Here is a 27,735-nt window from a genome sequence, read left to right on the forward strand (position 1 = left end):
TACCATGCTCAGAATAATAACGGCTGTCTTTTGAGTTTCAGACAGACTGTGACGTGACACTGACACTCGCGTGTTCTCTGTGATGCATTCAGTTTTTTTTTCTGAGAATGACAGCACTTTGTGTTGTTGTGAGATCATTTTGCGATTGAATTTAAATTATTTTTCTAATAGCCGTGTTTAATTGAATCATAAATAGAGGTGAAGGCTATCAACAATCCCATAGTACTATAGAGCCTTATATGTGTGTTTTCTGTGCGACTAGAACAATAGTTTTAGTTCGGTTGCCCTGTGAAAGTTCGATTAAACAAGCGATTTCATTCTTCATTCGAAATAAATAGGTATGTAAGTTTGTATGGTTTAGTTTTCTTGCATCTCGGAGCCGCTCGCCGAAACTAAAAAGGGAGGCTCATTGTATGAGTCATCGATAAGCTGGGTGGGATTCAAGTTCAAATGACTGTTGCATTTTGTGGTTGATTTTTGTATCCAATTTGAATAAGTAAATAGATAACTCGTGTTTTCACCTCTTATTATAAACTTTTTGTTATTTGTTTTTTTCTTACAATCTGTTATCATTCAACAGGTACATAAAATAATTTATGTTTAAACCAATGTAATAATGTTCATATTCCATTAAATTTATTATTTACAACCACCCCTAACATGACCCAGTAACCCAATTCAAACCCATTTTTCAGTTACCAAACCCAATCAGCAAAATGACGAATACAGAGGAGAAAGTGATAATGACACCAAAGAGCAAGACGGCCACTTCCACAACTCTAGTGATAGAGCGCAAGGTTGTGGAGGCGCAACCCAGCGACAAGATACATGTGGCCGGTGGAGACCACACCGGCATCATCATCAACAAGGAACAGGTCTATGGTGAGGCATGATTTATTTATTCTGTTTTAGGAATACTTACAGCATAACAAAATCAAGACCGACTACAGAAAGTTTGTTGAGTCTGTTGAGAGTAGCCTTGTAAACAATCCCAAAAAATTTTGGTCATTTATTAAGGAAACACGTAAGGGTAAAACTGATTATCCTTGTAGTATGAGTCACGGTGACACCACTGCTGATAACAATAAGGAAATTTGTGATCTTTTTGCAACGCATTTTTCCGCTACATTCTTACCTAAAGCTCCACTATCTGCCGACCTTTCTGTCACGGAATCTAGTTGCTCAACTATACATACATTTAAATTTACAGAAAAATCCATCTTGAAAGCTCTAGCCTCTCTTGATACCAGTAAGGGAGCGGGCCCCGATGGTGTTCCTTCTGTATTTATTAAAAGATGTTCTAAAAGTTTAGCTCTACCCCTTTCAATAATTTTTAATCAGTCAATGAAAACTTCTACTTTTCCTAAGGTCTGGAAGGAAGCTATGGTGGTACCTATTTATAAAAAAGGTGATACTTCCATTGTGGGAAATTACAGACCAGTTTCACTCCTATCAATATTTTCCAAGGTTTTCGAGAGTCTTGTTTACCCGGTGTTACATGGTCATGTCAGATTGTTGCTTTCCCCTCTACAACACGGTTTTATGCCTAGAAAGTCAACAACAACTAACTTATTGACCTATGTATCTGACCTTACGCATACTGTTGATTCTGGTAATCAAATCGACGCAATCTACACGGATTTTAGTAGTGCCTTCGATAAGGTCGACCACGACCTGCTTTTACACAAAATGCGCTACCAATTCGGGATTACTGGTGAGTTGTGGGGCTGGTTTAAATCATACCTATCAGATCGCAGTCAACGTGTAGCCAAAGATGGTTTTAACTCAGAGTCATATTTTTCGACATCGGGTGTACCGCAAGGCTCCCACCTCGGACCATTATTGTTTAATATGTTTATTAACGACATAGTTTCAGTAATTAAGAATAGCAAATGCCTTTTATTTGCTGATGACTTGAAATTATATAAGCAAATTAATTCGGATTCTGATTCTCAACTACTTCAGATTGACTTAAACAATATAAAAAAATGGTGTACTATTAATCGCATGACATTGAATGCTAGCAAATGCTTTCATATTAAATTTACGCGGAAAAAACGTCCCGTTTGCTCTAACTATACTTTAGATGGTACAAACTTGGAAGAAGTTCGAACAATAAGAGACCTGGGTGTAATTTTTGACTCCAACTTGAACTTCATAAGTCACATTGAGCACGTTGCTAATACAAGTAACAAAATGTTGGGATTTATAAAGCGCATGGCTAAGAGTTTTAAAAAAATTGAAAGTTTTAAGTTACTTTATAATGCTCTTGTTTTGTCTCGACTCGAATACTGTAGCCAGGTTTGGAACCCTACATACCAAGTGCACATAGATCGGTTAGAGAGGGTGCAGAGATCCTTTACCAGGTTTCTAGCGTTCAAAACCAACAGCTCCGATATTAATAGTCGCGTTCCCTACGAGGACAGATTGAAGTATTTTAAAATGTGTTCCCTTGAACAACGAAGACAGTACCAAGATCTCAACTTTCTACACAAACTGCTCAGAGGTGAATTGACGGAACCAGATTTATTAACTCGACTCAACTTTAAAGTTCCGAAGTTGAATCACCGTAAATGTCAGGTTATTAAAACATTTGCTCCACTTTTTTCCCGTACCCAACTAGGTAAATTTTCGCCACTCAATCGTTTCCAGATGTGCTACAACGATCTCGAGTCGACATTGAGCTTGGACATTTATAATGACTCCCCACTTTCTTGGAAACGTAAACTGCTGCAACCTAAATAGAACTAATTAATCATTAATCAATTATATACACATAATACCTACCATTTCTAAATTCAAATTATAATTTCTGACATAATACCTACCTATAATATACCTACTTATATAATTTCTGTCAATTATTGTATTGGTGTTATTAATTTGTAATGAATTTTTGTATTATTTTGTAATTATTTTCTGTAAGTAATCAAATCAATATAAATTTCATTGTACAATACTATACCTAATTTAGTTTAGATTTAAGCATTGTATGCATGATTGCATGTTAGTATTTAAATTATTGTATTTTATAAGATAACATTTTGAATGCTGTTGCACACCTATAATTGGTGCATGGATAGGATAAGCAACATATACTGTGTCTGAACAACTTTTTATCCAATGTGCTGTTGGTGTGTCTATTTCTGTAAATAAATAAATAAATAAATAAATAACTATTCTATCCTCAATGGGGTTGTAAGCACCTGCTCTCTTGAAAGGAACCTTTTTATAGCATACAAACAGAATAAACTTTAAAGGGCCTTTTACAAGTTTCTACTGATGATGATGTCTCAAATTTGTCTGTGATGGAGCTAGCTGAACATGTGTCTAACAAGAAGTAAACCCTATTTTCTTTTGCCTTTTAAGACAAAAATATGCAGTCTAGTAGAGAAGCAAGCAAGCTTCAGACAGGCTTTCACATAGGTAGCTTGCATAAGATGGAAATGATTATAAAATCAAAATCAAAATGCTGACTTTTAAAAGGCAGTGATGTCATTGCAAAACATCTTCACAAAAGTACAATATTGGGTCAAGTGGATCATAAAAACTGCATAAAGTTGACTCATTTTTATTTTATTTTTATGATAACATTGGGGTCAAGAGTCAAGGGAATTAAAAACATTTAGAGTAAGTGTGCCTAAAATGTCTGTAGTTTAAAATTTCATGTTTTTCAACATAACTTGTAGGAACATGCTGGATGTAATATATTTATTAACTTTCCTTGATTAACATGAATAATGATTGCTCCATTTCTGTCCAAAACATAATACATGATTCAATAATCATTGTTTGATAACCTCACTTCCTGTAGGATAAAATGTTAATGTAAAGGAATATAATATGCTTGCTACTCTAACTAAAAAAAACTATAGTATTTCCTTAACCATAAAACTAAAAAAAAAAATAATTGAAATATACTCCTACTACTTTTGTGAGTTAAATTAGAAAGTTCAGCATTGTTGGTAGTAATGGAAAGTCATCATGAGCATAAATAAGCAGAAAATTACCCCATTAGTTATTTAATTTGGATAACAATCCCTATTCAAATACAATGTACCTACATTTTGTCTGTTAAAAGGTCATACAATCTTATGCAGGGTGTCCACTATCTGGAAAGTCAGGGAAAGTCAGGGAAAAGTCAGGGAAGCTCAAGGTGGTCAGGGAAAGTCAGTGAAATTGATGGTCCACCTGGAAAGTCAGGGAAAAACTACCATTAAAGCATATTTTTTGGCAAAATTTTAGTATTTTTACGTTATTATTTTAGACGTGAAATACAAAAGTCATAAAATAAAATCTCGTTTAGTTTATAAATATTTTTGAACGATACATACTATTAATAAGAAATTCAAGAAATAAAAAACTTAATACTACTCGTACATACTCACTATTGCAAATACAAGAAAGAATCACACGTTTATGACAAAATAAGAGGGTTTATAACATGTTGTTGTTAAAAAAAATAAGAGGCTGGTACTTATGTATAATTTAATTTTTCATTGCTACCGACCACATTCACACAGTAAGGTAGATTATACAGAAGACCGAAGAGTATAATCAGTCTCTGTGTCTGGTCTTTGTGAACTATGAAAAAGCCTTCGACTCGTGACCAGGCCAGTTTTGAAATCTTTGCATACATGCCAAATAGGCTAGTGCCATATCAAGGTGTTAAGGTGTCTGTACAATACAAATACAGGACCACAAGACAAGACCTATCCAACTGCAACGAGGAGTGTGACAGGGGATGTGATATCTCCGAAACTGTTAACAATGCATTGGAAGATTAAGTCAAAAGTTAATGCATTGGAACGGACATGGCATAATTATAAATGGCGAGTAAAAACCTCCGCTTCGCGGACGACAGCGTTATTATGACGGTAAGTGGTCTAAATGCTCCCAACGTCTAGGCCTCGGTATGAACTTGGACAAGACGAAAGTCATGTAGTTACAATGCTCACATCAAACCGGACCCGGTCATCGTTGGTGAGACCACTATCGAAGTTGTGCAAGAATACGTCTACCTCGGGAAGACTATACGGCTAGGCAGAACAAATTTCGACAAGGAGGCGCATTCAACTGGCTTGGGCTGCAATTGGGAAACTCAGTCACATAATATTATCCTCGGCCAACCAGTCAGTACGTCCTGCCAGTGATGACATATGTAATGTAATGTAGATAGGAATGGTCCACCGATTTAAAGTCGCTCAGCGAGCTATGGAGAGAGCTATGCTTGCGGTTTCTCTGATGGATCATATCAGAAATTTAATGAGGTTATCCGTCAGAAGAGTAAGGTTACCGACATAGCTGTCAAAATTTGCAGCTAAAGTGGCAGTGAGCTGGTTATATCTGTCGAACAACCGATGACCGTTGGGGTAGACGAGTTCTTGAGTAGAGACCTCGAACATGCAAACGCAGCGTGGGACGCCCTCCTGCCCGCTGGACCGACGACCTTAGGCGTGTAGTCGGTAGTATGTAGCTGGATGAGGAAGGCCGAGGACAGTGGGTTATTGGCTGATGATGATGATGATGCAAAAGTGGTATATTAAACCAGGGTCTAAAAAAAGTTTTACGTGCTTTAGAAAAATAATTATCTGGTTCTTCATAGTAAAAAGTCACGCGATCAACAATTTCTATCTAGGAAAGCTAAATTTTATTTTGTGAGTTATCAAAAGTCGTAAAACAAAAATTGTTGAGTCACGAGTCACGTCTTTTTGGCTTAGTATGCCCTTTTTAAAGCAGCCCCCCGTATAAATATTTTACGCAATCGAAGTTTTAATAAGTGTAAAACAAATGAACGAAAAACTTCAAGCTTTCTTTATCTAATTGTAGTAATTGGGTTTCTAATTTCATCTCTGGTCAGGGAAAATTTCTGAAATGGTCAGGGAAAGTCAGGGAAAAGTCAGGGAATTTTTTGTAGCATTGTCAGTGGACACCCTGTTATGTTAAAACAATACTTATTGTATTGCATGTGAGATAAAAATACTAGTGACACAGTTTGCACTAGAGATGACTAATCTGTAGGTACCAGGGTTTCCTCTTTGATGATTATTGTGGCTTTAATTAACTAATGATCTCTGTAGCATCTGCATCACTAATTCGGTTTAATTATGTCTTTGAAATCTGGCAGAAGATTTTCATACAAATGTGTCTCATGCGATTTTAGACTAGTTTCTCTAGACTTGTTTGTGTGCTGTGACATACATGTTATTGTTTTTTTGCCAAATGACAAAATATGTGATGAATAAACTACATGTTTTTAATGTGGTGATATCTGCATTCACTGGTGGTGATTCAATAAATGTCTCTTTGCATTACTTTAAATTTGTAAATCTATTCCACTTTTTTATAAGAAAAACTCAGAAATACAAATAATAGACATTTACTAAAAACTTAGGTACTAAACAGTGAGACTCTTAAACTCGCTAACCAAAATACAGTGGGTCGACTGTACTCAGAATTGACCCTTAGCCACTTGAACTCAAACATGTGGGCCCTTCAATCAATCATAATCATGTAGAAAGAGTTATTCAATTTATATAAAAGTTAAGGTTAATATTGCTGCCATTGAACTTTACATCTTTCTCTTATGTCATTTATTATTTTTGCATGCAATCTTATCTGTTAGGTCACAATTTCTTAGTAGGTAATACCTATGTAGTTGTTTATATTTAAATGGTGTTACTACGTATTACTAGCTACATTTTTTTTTTTTTTGAATGAACTAGGACAACATTATTAGGATTGTATCTATTTGTAGCTGTCTCAATATTTATTTGGACTCTTTCTTTGATGAATGATGAGTTGATGACTCACCGAGCGTGAGTCATCAATATGTTTAATATGCTATGTTTGTCTCGACAGTTTTAGCCTCAGATGTCTGATGACATCTACATGTACTACTATAGATTTACTAGTAGCTGCAGGTCACTTTTCCACAGTTTATACGAGCATACTTTATTACTTACACTTACACAAATTCAATTTGATAAAACTTAGAGCTCTTAAAATATGCAAACTGAAGTGGTGCTCCTTTCGAGATGTCTTTGGCCAGTTGTTTCCATCCCCAAAGTGTCTCAGTACAATACGATCTCCAACTCTCTAACATACAGTTTAAACTTTTAGAAAACGACGTATCCTCACCATCGTGTATCGGTCTAATACGATATCTAAATCTCTAAAATAATTGCCTCAGTCCAATTCCAATACGATTTCTAAATCTTTAAAAAGAATTTTCAAAATTGGTTTCATAAACGGCGGAGAAATTGGTGAACATACATAAAAAAAATCCCGACGAATTGAGTTTTTTTTAAGTCTGTTAAAAATACAATATATCTTCCCTTTCAGAAAACGGCGTATCCTCCCCATGCGAGGCCCAACTCCAGTTCGTAGTCTACCTGGTGTCTGCCTGCAGCGGCGACCACACGCGGGAGGCGCGTGCTCTCCGGTTCTGGTTCAAGCCGCAACTGGCGCCGTATGAGAGGCCGTACGAGGCGCAGGCCTTCTTCAGGGATCTGGTCAGCCCGCAGGACTTTCCTAAAGGTGGGTTGGGTTAATGAAATGGATGTTAAGGGTGGGGTTTTATTAATGTAGGGGTAAACTTATTTCCCACAACACAAGTAAAACTATTAGATAAATGTCATCACAGGAGAAAATGAGAACAGGAATCATGATTTTCCCACCAGCTTCCCTTTGTCGTAAAAGCTTGACCCATAAGAATTAAAATGATAAAATGTTAAAAAAGTATCCTATGACATATTCTAATGTGTCAGCTAGGTATATTACTCTAAAGGTTCATAAACATGCACACACTTACGCACTTTTCGTATAATAGTCATTATAGATTTCACACACTTAAGGCGTGGTTTTGCTGCCATATATTTTTTACAAGCGTTCCTTTGGGACGACGAAATGCAACGCATCAATGGTGCCTCACCCATACATTATTACAATCAACACAAATCTGGAGCTACTGACTTGAAGATCTTCCTCTCTGTTACAGATTACGTGGGCTTCATAAAGAAAATAATGAAACTTATGCAGAATAAATACGACAAAGTGAAGATGTGCGAAGTGGAACTGAGACAAGAGGGCAGCGGGCCCCCGCCTCCTGGTCAGTATATAAACTTAATACTCCATCTTACAAATACATAATATATTATACCTACTATACATATAACTCCCTTAAATAAAGAACTAATATGAAAATGGCGGCCGTAAGGCTCACACATAAACACGCTAGGACGTCGTGCCCTGCCACTCTCTCGCTCTCTCCCATTGAAAACTTGCGAGTGGGAAGGAGACGTTGTTACGACGCAATGTCGTATCGTGTTTATGTGCGGGAGCCCCAAGATAAATACTCTATTAATTTTAACAGCGGGAATAGGAAGGACAGACATACAATTAGAGCGAGATAGCATTAGTCCGTCCGCCATTTTCATATAGAACATTTATATTTATGACTTGGTATTTATACTTAAATGGGAATTAACTCATACATGTTATAATATTTATACAAACCATTATTTAAATTACGTTCAGGGACTGCTTTGTTATGTATTATTACTATAGTGATATTATAACCTGGGATAAAGTGACTAATCCAATGCAATACATTATACTAGGCTAGAAACTAAATTATATCTTACTATTTAGATTTGATATGTTTTTACTATTCATATAACTAAGTATTTGTTTTATATTCCACCGCACAGAGGCAAATGGCGTTATATCGAGTAAGAAAATTATATACAACTTATGTAATGGGTGTATGTATTATTTATTTATATTTTTTGGTTCACGCATGTGATTTTGTGACGATTGCAATATTTGAGGTTTGTGATGTGGTACTTACAGATGTGGCCAAATATCAGGGAGACTAAATCTGAGTATCCATATATATGTTTTTTTATAATGTGATGTATTGAAACATTTACTACTTATTATCAGAGTCTCTGATCTTTGGTCGAAATATCTTGTGCGTATTCTCTCTATGTATAGTAATTTAGTTATCATGTTATATATTTTTGTTTAATTATAATTAACTTTATATACCCACCAATAATTTAAAGGCACCCCCAGTTTATTCAAAATGTCACTGGAAAATAACAATATAGTGAGATAAACCACCCTATGTTCACCCTGTCCACCGAAGCAATATGTCTTATAATTTTCTTATGTCTACGTTTTTGCATGTCTGTGTATTTTATATTGTTATGTTTGTGTAGTTTATTGTCAGTATATTATAAAACCTTGCTGTGATTTTTCCTTTCAAAATGACAACATGATGCATTTTTTACGTTATCTCCAAAGCATAATAATTTAACCCCATCCACTTCAGTGATATAAATGTCTTTAAAAAAACGTTTATAGCGTTGGCATTAACGCAATGAATGCTGTTTCTAGTTTGCAGTAAAGCTTCCGAACACCGGTCATATTTTTTATTTTATTTAGTAATACCTTCTTGCCTATACACTGAAAAACTTATGAAACAATGTGCACAGAAAAGCTAACAAATCTTCTGTCACGGATGCTCAGAATCTATCTGCACATTACCTAATAATACTTATTTTAAATTATATTGCTAACTTTCTTTTATAATTACAGCATTTATAGAAGAAAATGCGGCGAACCAAACAGTGATATCCGAACAGCGGGTGCTCGATATGATCGAGAACGCTTATCCTAACCCGCTCACCGTAGAAGACTTTGTCACGTGAGTATTTGTTGTAACCCCCGTAAATAAAGAAACAATATAAAACCCCCGTGAATAAAGAAATAATATGAATATGGCGGGCCGTTACGTAAGATAAAAAAGGAATAGAATACACAGACTGGGAATATATGTACAATAATCGGCCATATCGCTAGGAAAGAGTCTCAACACACCTACGATTATAATGAGATTGCAATAACGCTCAATATGGGACTCACTACCTACGATAACAGCAATTTCGCAATGCGTCCGCCATTTTCATTTGTTTTCTTTATTCACGGACGTTATACCTATCTATACGTTTGTGTATGGCATGACATTATAATAATATGAAGTTACTTACCTTGTATTCTGCTTCAGGCACTTCCAGTGTATACTTACAATACAATTTACAATGCGTTTGTTGCAGAAACGCGAAATGGTCGAAAGCGGAGGTGAAAGACGCGTTAGAAGCGCTGCAAGAGAAGGGACTCACACGGGCCATGGGCGAGGGAGTGTATGTGAGACAACACAGCATCGACACACAGGTACAGTACTGTTCACGAGAGATGACCATGTGCAGTGGTACGATTAGTGGGTCACTTATCGATAGATGATTCGATATTAGGTTAATAGGGATTTTTATTGTATGCGTTTATGTCATTTATACGTCAGACAGCTTGTCAATACCTTATACAAATGCCTGTGAAACGCATATCAAATTATCGATAACTATAAAAAACATTGAAATCGTAGCAAAGAAAATGAAGCTATAATCGCGAACTTTAGTATATTTAGAAGTAAAAATTAGCAAATACTCAGAGTGGTAACCCATGCCTACTTCAAAAATACATATTTTAAGTAGTAGCTTGATCAGCTACTCCATATTAACATATCCTATATATCAATGAGTCAATAAGCTAAGTTAGAAGTACCTTATTTCGTAATAAAATCCTACTCAGCTATCGTCACTGTAAATGTGTTACGAGATTACAAGTGGCTAGGGTTACTTGAAACAATGGCAGTAGGTCATTCTAGTTCATTAGACTAAGATAAGACACGTCGGTAAAACTATTAACCACAACACCTGACTAATTAGGTTTGTACCTAGTAGTTGATGACTTTGTTTTGTTTTACAAAACATGTGACGTAATGAGAATGTGGTGACTGGCTGTAATCATAATCAGTCGGTTGTAAACGTCTGCTGGCTACCTATGCTATTATTGCTACAGGAAAATGCGTTTTGGAACTACATATTAATTACAATGAGTAGTGAGTAGTAGTATATGTGACCAAATTTTTGTAAATGATAGGAAATCTGAGAGTTAGATGTGCCCAGGAAAACCTTAAAAGACGAATTAAAGCTCGCGTGCATAATGGCTATCACAAACCGAAACCCAAAGCTTTTCTAATAATTAAATCGCACACCTTTTGCCATTTTGATTTTGCTGCACACCTAGGTTATTGGTATTATGTACACTTGTAGGTTGATTGAAAGAATTATGGGACAGCAGCATAAATGTGCAATTTTTAACTTATATTCTTATGTTGTTTAAATAAAATTTAGTAGGTACATTAGATTTATATGCCCACAAACTAACCATTATCAATCCCAACACAGGTAGTGAAACAGATGCCAACCCTCTGCTCGTCACGGCAGCCGAGCATAGCCATCGTGACCGCGCTGTACTGCGAGAAGCAAGCCGTGGACGCCATGCTCGACAACCAGGAGACCTTCGTGAGGTACACCACTGTCGGTGAGTGCTGGGGATTGAGGAAGAAGATGTGGGAGTGCCTTACTACCAGATATGTGCTATGTTATGATGATGTGAAAGAAATCCGTTCACACATGTACCGCTACTCTTGAAAGGCAATGTATTGCGTCTGTCTTGCGTTCTCAACATTAAATTAATCATAACTTTTCTTCAAAAGCGTTTTAATAATGTTATACATTGCCTTTAAAGAGTAGGGGGACCAGGGCTATGCTATGTGGACCAATGAATATGATAGCAACGTAGTAGGTATAGCAAATATTTGCTGGTGGATAAGCATTTATAAGCAACCCTGAAACATAATCACTGTAAGATGCATAAATTTGCATTATGAAGTAATGAAACATAACAGGTTTTGTTTAGAAATTTAATAGCTTATTTATTTCGCTACGTAATTCAATAGGTGGTAATAGTCAACATACAATACAACACATCATTATTAAACTACTGGTATAAATGCCTTCTAAAGTACCTACAGCTTAGAAAAATACTCTCCGAAACAATGCCTGACCTTCGTGCAGCAATCAAAATACATGACTATTCTAAAGTAGTAATGTAAAAAATTATATTATGGATGAAGAATACAAATTTAATACTGATATCAGTATACACACGATAAAAATAGATACTTAGTTCTTTTAACTCCAGTAATATCATCTTAATTCATTGCCCTCAACTGAAATCTAAAAAAGGATTGTTACAATTTCAGTGTGTGGTGTGTAGCCATTAAAAAGTAAAGGAGTCTTTCGTAACTCATATTGAAACAGTGCTTATTTTTTCAGTGAAGTTAGAAACAAAGTAATGCCAATGAATCGTTGTTTGTGTGTTAGCGCGTTCCACTAAATAAAACAAGGCTCAGCTATGACGTAATACCGTGGGCTCGGCCTTGACAGAACCACACGGCTCTTTAAGGTCACATCAAAATACCGTTAACACATTTTGTCTTGCTATAAGGTCATGTTTCACTATGCTATGGCTTTTTATATTAAATAACTTTGATACAACTAACTACAAACTTATTAAACTTATTGATTTTGATAAAAATTTAATAAATTTATTTTAGAAAGGTAAATGGACAGCCAAAAAATATATATTTTTACTTAACAAATAAATTGGTAAGCCAATCAATCATTATCATTACATAATATAATCATGCTCATGTCATATATTTAATTTTAAATATAAGTAAATTTTCAATAAAGCAAGTAAAATACTGTAAAACAATAGTAATAAATAGTAAAACTTACATGCTACATGTAATCCAATTATGCAAACACAAAATCTAGCTGGTTAACTTTGATTATATCCCCTTCCAAAGTCAAATATCTTATTTGATCTAAACTATGTTTTAAAGTGAGTTGTTCAAAGAAGGTAGATCCAATGTAAATATCAACTACATTGTCAGATCCAATGTTTATTCCAAATGTAATATATTCTTCTGAAACAAAAATCTTGGATTAATTATCATAAAATGCAATGTTTTCATGATTTTTCTCATTTAGTCTGCTTTCATCAGATTGTTGCAGAGACCACTGACTTTAGGTCTGGCTAGATGAGTTAGGATGATTTGATCAATGGTATTGTATTTGTTTTTATAAAGGTTTAGGCAATGATGATTATGATATCATGCTGTGTTATGAAAAACATTTTTATGTGTGTCATAAAAAGCTGATTTAGTAAGTCTACAACTATAATCTAAAATATAAAATGACATTTACCTAAGGAAAAGTTCATAGCCTCACTTGTAGAAATGGTTTCATTGTTCCCATTGTGTATTGTACTAACTGTTATATTGTCTGTAAAATCCAGGTCTAATTTGAAGGCTGTGTTGTCATAGTCTATGTAGCTGCTTCCAGTTACTAAGTTTAAAGACATCCTGAAAAATTATAAAAATAAGGTTAAAAATGCAGAAATATACCATACAAAATGCCTGCATTCTTTCTAGTGGGAATTCCAGGATAAAAAGTGGCCACGTTAATCTGATCTATCATTTTAATTTTGATCATGCTAACATAATGAATACTTTTTAAAATGGGCATACAGCCTACACATATTCTAATGGAAAAAATACAAGGCCACTGGTTTCTGTAGGCTGTTTTTATTGTGCCTTGTCCTATAAAAAAAACTGAATTCGTCAGATCCTTATGTGACTAACTCTGCAAAATCCAACTATTCATGTATGTGATTATATCAAATAAGATCTAGAATATGAAAGAAAACTGTAACTTAAAAGCAGTAAAAAGGTCAACTCACTGTCTCCGCTCACTAATGCCTCTAGTTTTGACGGAGACATTGATGGAGTCTCCATCTCGGAGGGCCCGGGGCAGTAGGAACATGGTCTCGTTGTCTCTGGAGGGAGCGGGCCACGGCGGTAGGGCTGTGCTCACCTGGGAGTTGCCCTTTATGTGCGAACCATACGCCCCGTCAGCCTCGAAGCGATCTCTTACTGCTGAATTTCTGGATAGAGAAAGAAAGTTCACTATTTGTTTTTTCGGAGCCTAGGGTACACTCGCAAAGCTTAGTGGTGTGCAAATATCACCTAAGCTGATTATGGCTGAATTAATATGACGTGATTGTCACAGCTATCGTATCTTCCTTATATTTAGTGGATAGGCACAGTCAGTGAACTAGTCATGCCTGTGACGATACGTGACGTCACGTCTGATCTTAATTTATAGTTAATCGTCTGGAGCACAACGAGACATTAAGCGGCTGGATAGAACTAAAATCGTTTGTTGACTCAAGTGCTCCGAAATGTTGGCACGTTGTACGTTGTCATAGGTACTTTTTATGGGAAAATGTGACAACAATTTATCTTTTCCATTAATCTCGCATCATAATAATTCAAATATTTAAAAAGGATTAAAAAATAAAAGAAATTCAGCGTTCGCACCAGCCAGCCGTGTTTTGTTTATTTTTTAGATTTTGATGTTTTGTCATTTTGTGTCAAAACGTTTGACATTGACATTTGCTAAGGGTGCGTCCGTACTTTTTTAAAACAAAACTTACAAAACATAAACACGAACGTTGCCAACGACGTGGCATGGTGAAATAAAATAAGATCATCAAAAAGACACATCGATTTACTTATAAAAAAGTGCATACCCTAAACATTCCAAGCATTCGAAACATCCTTTAAGCATTTCGCTTATTTAAAATCACTATACACATTTGCACTCACACGTTGACTCCATCGAAGATCGATGCGAACTAAATCTGATACTGAGATGGAGGTGCGACTTTCCGATTACGAAATACGAAAAGCAAACACTGTAGTATGCCGTCACAGTTAATAGTAGTTACTAGTTGCCGCGGTAACACGTACTCTCGATAGCAGAAAGCCGGTAACACTGATTGAGACTGAACCGAGAGACTTCCCGACTTGTTTCTTAAACATCTCTGCATAATAACTCCTATAGTTACTGTTAGAATGTAAAGTAGATGTAAACTCGTTCTGAGAATAAATTTCTGAGCGTTGGTGTTTCATTTTATTTCGGCTGAACTAGGAAGCATAGATTAGGTTTTTGTGTATGGTGTCGTACTTACAATGTATACTTACTTAAAATACTAGGTTATCCTACTGATATTATTGTAGCTTACGCTGATAATGATAAATAGTAGTAGTTAGGTACAGCAGCAGGTTAGGTTGTAGTAAAGCTTTATTTAAGACATAACTAATAACCAACAATTGATTTGCCTCAACTAAACATCTAAGTGGGAGTAGCCACTCCTACGATAAACACTTTAAACAGTCATTGATTAACAGATTTTGCTCCGATTCCGATAACGGCCTTCACACTGAAGTAAGAGAGCATAATTAAAGCGACTAATAGTAAGACTTACCTATAAGAAGAGTCTATTGAAGACGAGTTGCCCATTGTTGCACAAAACAAAACAGTATGTCGATATCTAACCACAAACAACACGATTATGACGTTATAAAGATCGACCGAACACTTAGGCGAGAACTGGATTATTAGGGATCCCGAATACGATGCAGTGACAAATAGTACGCCACTGAAGTTATTGATTATCTGCAAGCTGCAACAGCTCTGTTTTTCGCTACGCTCTATTAACTGATATAACCTTTAAAATCGAATACCTATGCATGGGTAGGTGCAGTGGAGTGTGGTGATCTCGTCTAATATATGCTCCACAGTCTCCGAACGTCGTAATAATGAATTTCGTCTGTATTGCATAGCTGTGTGGTTCCATTGTTAATTGTACAGGCAGTAGTCCTAACCTAATATACTGAGCTCACTGGATCAAATTGACCCCGAGTTGACGAGTTCACGATATCTGAGTCCGTCCGACCACCTAGGTATTCTAGCTGGTACACTAAACGTACAGCTATTCTCCATCTAAAAACCATTTATGAAATAAAATTTATTTTATGATTACGGAACCAACCGGAATTAGGTTATCATTTTGTCGCGATCATCAATAGCAGTGTCTAGCTTAGCGCTATTGGTCGGTCGTGATAAGAGAAATTACTCGTGGTATGAGTCACACTCACTTACTAGTGAGGGATACCATTTCTGTTCTTTATTAATGTAAATTAAAATGCTACTTACGGAGGTACGTCTCGGGCCAAGTTGTGTGTGATAGGGATAAGATTTAGAGCTCTATTTTTGATAGACCCAATCAAGTACGTAGATAATACAATCACCTAGACATTTAATCATAACACTTCTCTTTATTCTCGTTACTCATTGATCGTTGCTTGGCGTCTGGAATGCCGGCAGTCTATATTCAGCATAGATGCTATAGTAATATATTAGTTTGGTAGGTATGCAGCTAGGTACTCTAGACTCTAGGCGTCCATAGGTATTCCACTAAAAGCAATAGGTATGCAGGTACTTATTAAAAAGTATCTACTTCGATTGCTTTTCATGCGAGGCCTCGTTTAATACTTTTTCATCTCGTCATCTCGTAGGGCAAGGAATATTATTATTATCTTATTAACATAATTCCTTCTCTAATGAGAAGCTAATGCTGTCAAGTCAAAAGTTCTATTCATCGAACATACTTAGGTATAGTTATATTTTTAATTTTATGAACGTAACTACCTACTTAAATATTTTACGACTAATCTCCGTGCAGAAAGCGTGCTCACTATCATCATTATATAACAACATGTAACCCCCAACAGGTGAATCGAACGTGTACACCCTGGGCACGATCGGCGCGCACCGCGTGGTGAGCACCAAGCTGCCGTCCGTGGGGCGCTCGCGGGAGGCCACCACCGCCGCCGGCAACACCACCACAAGGCTGCTGGGGATCTTCCAGAAGGTATCTACTCCATTCTTGTTACTACTTGACCAATCAGCAGAAGACACTTTAGGTCTCTTTGGAGCGTGTGTCAAAACTGCGCGAAGCTATTGGTGCCCGCTATGCCGCTCGGCCGCTATTCGTTTGTTGCTGCAAGGAATTGCTTTAATCCTCTCTTATAGCGCGCTATGCCGCTATTCGTATTTTGCTGCAAGCGTGCTATGTTGCTCGGCCGCGATTCATCTTTCAGAAGGTACACTCATCATCATCAGCCCGTAATCGTCCACTGCTGGGCATAAGCAAGGAGCGCTACAACACTTTGTCGTCGGACTTGATCATCCAGTCTCTACCGCCCATTTTCTAAGGTGTCTCGTCAGTCGACAAAAGAAGGAAGGCATTATAAGTGTCATCACCAAACGACATTGGTAAAATCATATCGGTACCTTGACCAATAAGCAGAATACACTTTTTAGGTCCCCTAGGAGGAGTGGGTTGAGGCTTGGGTAAAGTCTAGTTTTTTACTGTTTGTATATACCTATCTATGTAGATGATAAATATGCATCTGTTTTCTATTAAATTCTATGACCGCTAACCATTGATTGAAGCCATTAATTATGATCGTTTCTGAAATAGAACTTCTGATTCATGTGCTCTTGAACTCAAATTCCTTCTAAAAATATACGCAAATATCGACTGGTGTGAAGAATTCGTTTCACCTTTTTAACTTCAATCATAGCTCGGTAACACATACAGACAAAAAGAAGTGTTATTCGAGAATAAAGCATAATTTCGCATAGATTCGGTGTCACAGGTTACTGCATTTATTCGTTGTAGGTAAGTTCTGTAACACGTAGACATTGGCAAAATTGGCTGTCTTAGGGCGAGGCCCGATTGGTGCGTTGCGTCGGTCGTCGCTGAAATTACCAAATACCACATCATTACGGAGTAGTGGTTAGTGAACCTGACTGCTATGCAGTAGGTCCCGGGTTCACAGCCGCCGGGGCAAATATTTGTTTAAAGAGAGATAACTATTTGTACTCGGGTCTTAAGACCCGATATAAAGTTATATTATAATAGTTCATACAGTATGAACTATTATAATACCTATAACTTTATATGCATATGAATATGCATATAATTTTCATATTTATCAATGTAGGTACCTAACTGTATACAACTTGTTGCAAAAAGGGTTTACCTACTAAGCCGAAACCCATACTACTTACTGGTTGTGCTTAGCTTTGGTCGGATGACCATGTGTGAGATGTCCTCACATAGTCATTGTTCTGGTTCCAGGTGGAATACGTGTTCCTGGTGGGCGTGGGCGGCGGCGTGCCCCACTACGCGGACTACGCGCGGCACGTGCGCCTCGGCGACGTGGTCGTGTCCGCGCCCGCGGCGGATCTGCCCGACAAGTATGTCAGAGTGACATTAGCGCTTAGAGCGGTGGTAGCTCAGTCGAGAGCGGTGGTAGCTCAGTCGAGAGCGGTGGTAGCTCAGTCGGGTAAGCGCCCGCTTCTCACGCAAGAGATGCGGGTTCGAATCCCGGCGCTGACATGTACCAATGAGTTCTTTTAACTTAAGTACAATGCATACCATCACTCTTACGAGGAAGGAAAACATCGTGAGGAAACCTGCATATCTAGATTTAGCACATCTAGATATGTGAACTCACCAACCCGCAGTGGACCAGCGTGGTGGGAAATGGTCCAAGCTTAGGAAGGCAGTTTAGACCTTGGGGATATGCACAAAGGTTCCACTCGAGAGAGCCAGGTGCAGGTACTTACACCCCCACAGAGAATAGAATAGAATAGAATAGACATTAGCGCTTTATACAGGGTGTTGCAAAAGGGGTATAGGCAAAGATCTGATATTTTTCCAAAAAATTACCTAATACATGTTTAGTTACTTTACCAATACCTACTCTGTCCGTTTGCTTCTGGGGTTCCGTGAGTGAGCAGTCAGCGACTGACTCTTATTTTAGTGGCTATTCCTTTCACCACTGTGACAAATCCTACTTTAGCTCTAGGGTTGGCCACCGTCAAAAAGGTAGGTATAGCTGAACATAAAAGAGTAGAGAATAATTGAGGGCGTGGCAATCTAAGAAAGTGGCCACACTATTATAGTATAGAAAACGGACAAAAGTATCACGATACTTTAGGAGAAAAAATCAAAACGAGAAATGTTTCAAATATTTACTAATTATAAAATGCCACTTTTTGGGGAGGTTTATGTTAAGAGAAGAAATTAGTAGGGGAGAGGGGGGCAGTCTTGAATGAATTTCATTAAATCAAATCAACTGTAACTTTTATTTCATTGTGTATTTCATAATGTTTTTTTGCACTGAAACACGTGTTGGTTATCCCATTATGTAATTACTATAGGAGAAAAGTGATAGTATCACACATCGATATTTTATTACAGTTTTTTCTTGCTCAGGAAAAAGTTCAAATGTGCCCCGGCAATTCTTCTAAAACTGTGTTTACCGATTTTCCTGCAACAAATTATTTAATTGGTTAGAAAAGCAGTGACTTGCAAATTATTATGTCTGGGGAATTTATACCGACTCCATATTCTTACACATAATTATTTTTACAATAGGTACTCTAACACGGAGAGACCGAGACACACATAGGCACCTACAGCTGTAAAACTTATCGATACCCTTTTTGAGTCGGGGGTTAGTAAAAAAGTATCTAGACCTGATGTTTTAACAACATTAGCATGCAGACCCTGATGTCATGTAACGTTTGACACTAGTATTTTCTAACCTCTATAAGAATAACAAATACACATAGAAAGTCATTCTATTACATCAAAATAGTACTTTTTTACAAGAAATATAAGCAATGTATGTTAATGGTTAGAAATTAAGTACCTACTCACCAGTATAAAACGCTGCTCTTTCATAAACATCGTATATATTGACTAATACTTCTCCAGCCTCATTCTCCGCCAAACATCGTAGGTAAACGCTGTAAATCATCTGTCTAGCTTCGCTGCGAATGGTTTTATTCATTTTCACCTCGTGAACAAACTCAACAATCCACAAAACTCCAAAATTAAGCAAAATTCGATTTGTTTATACAGGAACAGGGCGAGTTTGACATTCAAACCATAGAAACAGACCACAAATCACGAGTTTTTTTTTATTGCCAGGTTTAAATCTGTTTAGTTCCAAAAACATGAATCTCTACTCTTTTGTGTTCAGCTATAAGGATGTCCATATCAAATTATAATGATTGTCAATGATCCCGTAAAAAATAAAGAAACTAATTACTCATTAGTAATGTAACTGTGATAAGTAAGCTGAAAAGTTTTCAAATATACTTATGTCATATGCAGACTACAAATAAGTTGTGAAAAGCTGACTCTATAGTCTACATTTAATAATAAGGAGTGAGGTCATAACACTACCAAAATGAAGAATAGAATAGAATATAACTTAATCAGTCACTAAAAATATTAACATGATTCTACAATTTCTCTCCACCAGACACGTCTACGTGTTCTGCGAGCGAGCGGAGCGAAACGAGCACGGCGGCTGGGACTATGAAGTGAAACCGTACCAGCCAGCGAACCTGCTGCTACAAGACATCGCCAGCCGCCTGCAAGCCCAGTACAGCGGGGGGAAGCACCAGGCGCCCTGGGACCTGTATGCTGCTGAAGGTAAGATAATGTTGGCAGTTGGAATATGAAATATATAGTAGATACTGTAAAGATCTAAGGCTACGGACCGGTGGCTTGGACTATGAAGTGAAGCCGTACCAGCCGGCCAACCTGCTGCTTCAAGACATCGCCAGCCGCCTGCAAGCCCAGTACAGCGGGGGGAAGCACCAGGCGCCCTGGGACCTGTATGCCGCTGAAGGTAATTTAGAAGCCGTAGTACCCAAAATACCGTAAGACCTAAGACGACAACGTATGTAATAGGCCCAGCAAATCGTAAGGAAAACTATTACCGATGAAATTTACGGAAATAAATGTAATATACAAGCTAAAGTTGATCATCATCAGCCTATAAGCAGTCCATTGCTGTTCGTAGGCCTCTCCCAAAGTCTCCACTGGATGCGATCTATAGGTTTCCGCATCCAATCATTACTAGCCATCTTTCGCACCTTTGGACGCTGCGCCACCATGTATTGTATTTCTAGTACAGGTTTTGCAATTTTTGGAAACTATAAATGTTTACGTTTTCTTCTGACATCTGCATACATTATTTGTCAAAAGTTGCATGATAGTTTCCGCTAGAGGCGCCACTTTGTATGCGAGAAAACGTAAACTTTTATAGTTTCCGACAATCTAACAAACCTGTACTAGACCTTCTGTACTGTATTCTCAACTGCATACATACGTATGTACGGTGGCCAACGCCTAAAAGTATACAGGCGGAGTTTTAAAAATAGCGATCTCAAGCTCACATGCTGCTCAAGCACATCCACATAAACACCACTGCAACACACATCACACACAACACGTCCCCGGATTTATAACAGATGTAGCTGGTCCCTTCATCATCAGGGATCGCTATTTTAAAAACTCCGCCTGTATACTTTTAGGCGCAGGCCACCGTACTTACTCTACTGTTTTTCCTTCAGGTCTAGAGCGCCTCCGCGGCGTGCCCGGCCGCTGGGAGGCGCCGAGCACGGGCTCGGACCGGCTGTGCGTGGAAGTGGGCGATGGCGCTTACATAGAGGTGCAACACCCGGCGCCCTCCGCCGACCAGATGTCAGTATACTATGTATCTGTATGACTGTAGTTTCAGGGCCAGTACCTAAGTCTCAGGTAATATGAGATGGAATGGAGACGTCAAGATTGAGGAGGTGTGATGGCGATTGGCAACCAGCTGCAGCAGCACGTCTTGCTAGCGTAGCGACTTTAGCAAGAAAGAATCACTAATGTTATTTGCTATCTTCAACAGCGAAGGAAATAAATCTACACGTCATAGCGGTTGCAGCACAGAGGGCGCTCGCTACTATTGCTAACTAGACTATGTATTCAATAATTACTCTTTACATTCACCTATAGATACTCTATACCTGCCAGCCCATGACGGTTGTTATTGCTAGCTACACCAATGATTGATGATTCACTAGTTTAGCCGTAGTCGTCGTGAGTCTCTGGTGGAAGGTCATAAACTTAACTATTGAATAGTCTAGCTAGCAGTTAGTAAGTGTAGTGTAACTAACATTATTAGCAAATAAAGACCTTTTCAAATCAATCAATCAATGATTGATGATACTAACTGCTAGCTAGACTATTCAATAGTTAAGTTTATGACCTTCCACCAGAGACTCACGACGACTACGGCTAAACTAGTGAATAATGAACCTTTATCTCAATACAGAGACTCAATATCCCCCGGCATCCGCCTCCACGTGGCGCCAGTGGCCGGGGGCCGGTCGGTCTCGTGCTCGGAGGCCGCTCGGGCCGCGTTCGCTGCGCACACGCACGCGCGCGCCTACGACTGCGAGTTGGACGCCGTGTTGGATAGTGTGGTCGGGAATAGGAAGGACTGCTTTGTTTCTATTAGAGGTTAGTGATTTTATAATATACTAGCTGTTCCCGCGCGCTTCGCTTCGCCTTAAAAGTTTTCCCGTGGGAATTCCGGGATAAAAAGTAGCCTATGTTCTTTCCCAGGGTCTAGACCTTAAGTATACCAAATTTCATTCAAATCCGTTCAGTACTTTTGGCGTGAAAGAGTAACAGACAGACAGACAGACACAGTTACTTTCGCATTTATAATATTAGTTAGGATGTGTTTTCAGGTTAAGGGCATTTCAAGACCATTTTACCAAATGAGACAATGTCATACACGCTGTTGTAATCTTGATAAATAGAGTTAGTGCATTGCTGCACCTTACTTTCTGCTGACGTTATGTTCGTCTTGATGATGATGCTGTAAGTTGCTGGCCTGCCACTTTTAAGCCATTGTCATTTAAACTTAACTATCCTGTGTTACCATCCAAAAATTTAAAACAACGTTTAACGGTATTTTATAATAAAATTAAACTTTATGAGACAGTTAACTGCGTTTAGCACTTGTCTCTTGAATGTTAAGGCCTAGTTTCACCATACTCTGTTAGATCATAACAAGGTTGTTGGCTTTTGACACATCTCTCAGGAAATTGAAATGGCGTATAATTAATGTAACAGGGGTTTTAATGATGTAACGGACTATGGTGAAACTAGGCGTAACTTCCTAGTAGCGTATATTCAACACACGTTTAAAATCTAACCGCTTCACAACCCAAACTTCTCCCCACAGGTATATCGGACTACCGCGACGGCACCCGCGGCAAGGAGTGGCAGCCGCACGCCGCGCTCGCCGCCGCCGCCGTCGCGCGCACGCTCATCGCCGCCATGGACCCACCCACCGACTAGATATTCACTGCATCCGTATCTTACTACATATATCCCATTCCACGGGAAAAGACATCTGACAGAACCCTTATTAAATTCGAATAACGGTAGTTTTGGTTTGTATCAGAAGTCTTTCCCCTTGGAATGGGATATAGCATCTATCTGCCAGCTGATTTTTTGTCAGAAGTTTCATAGTAGTTTCCGCTAGATGGCGCCTCTATATGCGAAAAGCTAAGATAAAGGTAAGCGTCCACCTTACGGTACGTACGTATCGGACCAAATGGATTTTCATGGAGAAACGGCGTCGACAATGCCCATGGAGTGGACGCACTTGTGTGAATTTTATAAAAAGATTACTGAAAGAGATGCGTTGGTTGCGTACGATGCCAAAAGGTGGACCCTTACCTTAAACAACCATTCCTGACAAACTACTTCGTTGGCTTAAAATATCACGGTAATTGAACAACCACTACCACAGTACACGCCATGGCTATCTATTATATGAAAAAATATACAGTTTTCTGGAACCGCAGAACCATAAAGTCTCTTCCAGCGTTTTTAAAATACTTTTACTATTTAAATAGTATTGTAATACACACATCACAATAATATTCACTTCACAGTAGCATAGTAAGTACATACTAGCATAGTAGATGTTTTACATAAATATTTGTGTTCAATTTTGCATGATATTCCTTCAATAATATATGACTGTTGCCGATTTATAAAATTTTGAAACAAGTTATAAAACATCATTCCTGAATATTTAAAACTCTGACAATATGTGTTCAAAAACTACAACTGCTCTAGCAGTTTTGTCTTTACATATATTATTATACAAAATGTTTATAATATAAAATATTTTAAAATAATTATTCATTAAAAGCGTGCACATCTATACACGCATATGGCTAAAAAGCAAAATTACCAATTTCACGTTTATTCTACACTCATGTACTAGATAAACTAAAAAGATTTTTAAAAACTTCGTGATAGTTTAACAGGTGACCCTGCCTTAAAATTTGGCTGTAATACGTAGTAGGGACTAAAATACCTATTATAGAGATAATTTATTTTTAAATTAAAAATTAAAGTTAATAAGTGGACTCAAAAAAACAACCACAACTATAATTTATTGTAACTAGTTCAATGTTTTTTTTTTCAGTATATTTTAAAGCTATTTTTCGCTAGTTTACTAATGCTTGATTGCCAAACTGTAGTGTCAAACGATGCTCAAATTTTAGTCTTCCTGCTTGCCAGGCCAAATAATACTAAACATGGAAACTAAATTGAATTTATGTACTAGTAAATTTTAAACAAATATATCCGTTTTAGGTTTGTTTCACCCGACCTCACCTTATGTAATTATAACTTTATAATGGCCAACTTGTCTCCAAAATAGTTACCAAAGGACAAATTCTATTTACAAGTTTCAATTTAAGCCTTTTATTAATCTGTTACCTATTTATTTTATATACGAGCATTCCACATGTTGTAATTATCGAAAATTTTGCTTATTTATGCTACTCTTTTGGTTTTATAGTACCTAGATTAGTTGATATTTGATTTTTGAGCATCCTGATGATTATCAATGCAATAAATTGCACGATTTTAAATCACGGTGATTATGGAAGGATGCAACATGAGAATCATAGATTCGCCCATAATTATTATTAAGTACCTTATGGTCTCTGATTTAGAGCTTTTAACACAATAACTTAGATAAGTATATGAAAGGATACAACGCATGTGTGTTATTTATACCCTTATTAACTAAACTGCCATATATGGCCTATTTATAATAAGTATAACAAGATGTTGTGAAGCTAAACCAAAGTTTTGACTCGGCTGTTTTTGATTAGCAGTCTCAAACATTTTGTTGAAATAATTTATTTAAAATACATATTTACATTAAAATGTAGCATAGCGTAGATACCACTGACGTTGTAACTCACATAGTTTTATCACAATGTTTTGTTTTTCCAACATTATTATTAATTTTCTTGGTTTTTTAATGGTAAACTTGTTATTACTCTTAATTTTTAGGAAGTTATCAGGTCCTTGATCCATAAAGCTGTAAACCTATAATATACATAGGTATGACAACTATTCATTGTTTTGTTTTACGAAACTGTTGTGACTTTGTTTTATTTATTTTAGGATTGTATTACTATTGTGTATATTTGGATTGTATTCATGATTGTGTTTATTCTTTTATACCTGTAAGTAAATGCGATAGATTTGTTTGGTGATGCACAAATAAAGAATATAAATAAAATTAAGTAGTCTTTTTATTCCTTACCAAATTATCATAATGTATATTGACACATTGTCAACCCACCTATTACTCGTAAATCCACATGAGTCCATAAGGATAACTTCATGATCATATCTTTAATAATATACATTCCATCTTCCAGGTCCTAAAAACATAAGAATATGGTTAGTTATAGGAAAAACTACATTTATGTTGTCTTACAAAGTTGTTGTAATTGAAAACCTGAGTTTATATTTAAAAGAAGGCTAATAATACTTTCTTACCTCGAATATTAACTCCACCATTAACTGTTATGTCTTTTATTCTGAAACAGTTAAAACTTATTAAAGATACATACTTAGGTATCATCATTAGATCCATTGAGATAAATGTAATGATTTTAGTTCCATCAATTTATAAATACACTGGTACAGTATAAGGCAGAGAATTCTGACCCCTATCAGAAGCATTTCTATGTGAGGGGGGTCAGGTTTCTCTGCACATGACCGTACATTACATACAACAAACATGACACCAAGCAGATTGGGTTAGAAACATTCAGGAAATGGACAAGAAAAGGTGTTATCCACAATTTACTTTAACACATTCAATACCACCAGAGGAACAGTTGGTGTTTTAATGAATATTTTCGTTACTGATAGTTTTTTATTAGGTGAGTTTCCCAAAATAATCCCAGTATTACTTACAGAAATATTGTTATTTAGCTACTAGATAGAAAGGTTACACTTATGCTATTAGTTCACATGCCCCATCCATAAACATTTCACATAAAACTATGTCATTACAACCATGTTTTGGAGTATTAATTTGCATAATGATTTTTAAGTATTTATATAGAACAGAAAGTCACTTCAAACTTATTTAATAAACATGTACAATTGTACACCAACTGAACAATAAGACAAGTTTAATTATGCAAAGGAATTATATGCATTAACATCTGGCTAGTTATCCCATACAAATATAAAATAAACAGTACACAACACAACCAACTCACATAAATATAGCTTTTCCAATATTTTATGCTGTTATAACTTTTTGAATAATGTGCAGCATAAACACTGAGGAAATGGTATACTTACAGTGAAAACAATGATATAAAATTAAAAAACACAAAAGTAGACATACTTACACCTTTAAGATGTGGTTAAAAATTACACAAATGTTAGTAGTTTAGCCAGTCTACATATAACATTAGTAACTTTCCAGGGTCCAACACAAAAGCAAAACATACAAAATAAATCAATATTGTTACTTGCATCAGTCTCAGAAGCAAGCCGTTGTTTGTAGTCTCACTAGTTACTGTTGATCCTCTACAATATCATAAAAAAACCTTCATTGAAAATATTATCTTGATTTACCTATTTCAATGCATTCCACCAATCTTTTGAACACAACACAATTTCACTCTTAAAAGCATATTCAGACAAACACAATATTTTTTAACACTTGCTAGTGGTAGCAACAGATTTTTATGTTGTAAAGATGCACAGGGAGAACCATAACTACAATACTTATACAGTGGAATACAATATCAAGTGTGTCTAAATAGGCCTTTATCTGGTAAAACCATGCAATTACTTTCAAAATGCATATTTTAGTATACTGAACTTCAAGATTAACTTACCAACATATTTGACTTCATCAAAGGCCTTCCTTGCCTTCTTGAGCTCTTCATTCATTGTGAGAAGGTCCTTGACTCGAGCATACTTTCTGGGGTCTTTGCGTACCAAGAATATGATATCCTCTACTTGGACTCTGCCAGTTCGACCTACCTCCATAGCCCTAAAATGGATTGTACATTAAGTTTTACTGATCAAATAATGATGTGTTTACCTTCTATTAAGTTCACTCCTAATTAGTTATAGGCACTTTTATTTAAGAACTTTGTAGGCCTTGCTCAGTAAGCCACTGCCAGCCAAGTTACATTACTCAAGGATATAGAACATTTACCTGTGAGTAGTTTCAGTAATAAACTCTATGACGAGGTCTTCGAGGAAGTCTACACTCTCTGTATATGGATTCTGGTCATCCCCGAATCCGTACATCATGCAGCGAAGTTCTTTGCCGAAGAGCCGCTTACGACCGGACTGCGATGAGCCGAGCTGTTGTTCTGAATCTTCCTCGTCGAACTGTGAGAAAACAATAAGGTCAACCAGCATCGAAAAGCAAAGATGTTAGCGAATAGCGGTGGTGTTTGATGAATGACTTACCTGGTCAAAATTCTCATCTTTATCTGTGTTTGATGCAGACATTATATACACAAGGAATACGTGAAGTACCAAAAACACTTGAAAATTGTGAAATCACTGGAGAAATATTAAAATAAATCCAACAAAATACGAGAAGAGAAGGCAACAATA

The 27,735-nt window shown here is 36.9% G+C and overlaps 3 protein-coding genes across 11 annotated transcripts; 1 reads left to right on the plus strand and 2 right to left on the minus strand.

The window, feature by feature from the left end:
- Positions 1-78: 78 nt before the first annotated feature.
- LOC105384482 lies at positions 79-23,119 on the plus strand. 4 transcript variants are annotated; one of them, XM_048623278.1, is made up of 14 exons: positions 79-338; positions 696-882; positions 7,345-7,539; positions 8,000-8,110; positions 8,712-8,765; positions 9,604-9,712; positions 10,122-10,239; positions 11,313-11,448; positions 16,616-16,755; positions 18,031-18,149; positions 20,231-20,403; positions 21,330-21,459; positions 22,079-22,266; positions 23,000-23,119. In XM_048623278.1, exons 2-14 carry the CDS (start codon positions 717-719, stop codon positions 23,113-23,115), a joined length of 1,755 nt encoding a protein of 584 aa, XP_048479235.1. In that variant the 5' UTR covers positions 79-338; positions 696-716; the 3' UTR covers positions 23,116-23,119. The 4 variants fall into 4 exon arrangements, with proteins under 4 accessions (XP_048479235.1, XP_048479237.1, XP_048479238.1 ...); XM_048623280.1 differs by having other exon boundaries at positions 8,712-8,732; XM_048623279.1 differs by lacking the exon at positions 79-338 and adding an exon at positions 384-580.
- Positions 11,821-15,455, minus strand: LOC125489023. Of its 5 annotated transcripts, none has more exons than XM_048623283.1 (4): positions 15,307-15,455; positions 13,717-13,920; positions 13,182-13,339; positions 11,821-12,901 (listed from the first exon to the last, which is right to left on the minus strand). In XM_048623283.1, the coding sequence occupies exons 1-4, from the start codon at positions 15,339-15,341 to the stop codon at positions 12,729-12,731; spliced, it is 570 nt and encodes a 189-aa protein (XP_048479240.1). In that variant the 5' UTR covers positions 15,342-15,455; the 3' UTR covers positions 11,821-12,728. The 5 variants fall into 5 exon arrangements, with proteins under 5 accessions (XP_048479240.1, XP_048479243.1, XP_048479242.1 ...); XM_048623286.1 differs by lacking the exon at positions 15,307-15,455 and adding an exon at positions 14,569-14,938 and having other exon boundaries at positions 11,821-12,898; positions 13,206-13,339; XM_048623285.1 differs by lacking the exon at positions 15,307-15,455 and adding an exon at positions 14,569-14,937 and having other exon boundaries at positions 13,206-13,339.
- A 2,248-nt stretch (positions 23,120-25,367) lies between the features above and the next one.
- LOC105384461 (transcription initiation factor TFIID subunit 13) lies at positions 25,368-27,735 on the minus strand. 2 transcript variants are annotated; one of them, XM_011554707.3, is made up of 5 exons: positions 27,586-27,735; positions 27,326-27,504; positions 27,000-27,157; positions 25,636-25,676; positions 25,368-25,517 (listed from the first exon to the last, which is right to left on the minus strand). In XM_011554707.3, the coding sequence occupies exons 1-4, from the start codon at positions 27,625-27,627 to the stop codon at positions 25,672-25,674; spliced, it is 384 nt and encodes a 127-aa protein (XP_011553009.1). In that variant the 5' UTR covers positions 27,628-27,735; the 3' UTR covers positions 25,368-25,517; positions 25,636-25,671. The 2 variants fall into 2 exon arrangements, with proteins under 2 accessions (XP_011553009.1, XP_011553008.1); XM_011554706.3 differs by lacking the exons at positions 25,368-25,517; positions 25,636-25,676 and adding an exon at positions 26,632-26,685.

This window comes from Plutella xylostella, chromosome 9 (genome assembly GCF_932276165.1).
Source record: "Plutella xylostella chromosome 9, ilPluXylo3.1, whole genome shotgun sequence".
In the NCBI taxonomy this organism is placed as follows: Eukaryota; Metazoa; Arthropoda; class Insecta; order Lepidoptera; family Plutellidae; genus Plutella; species Plutella xylostella.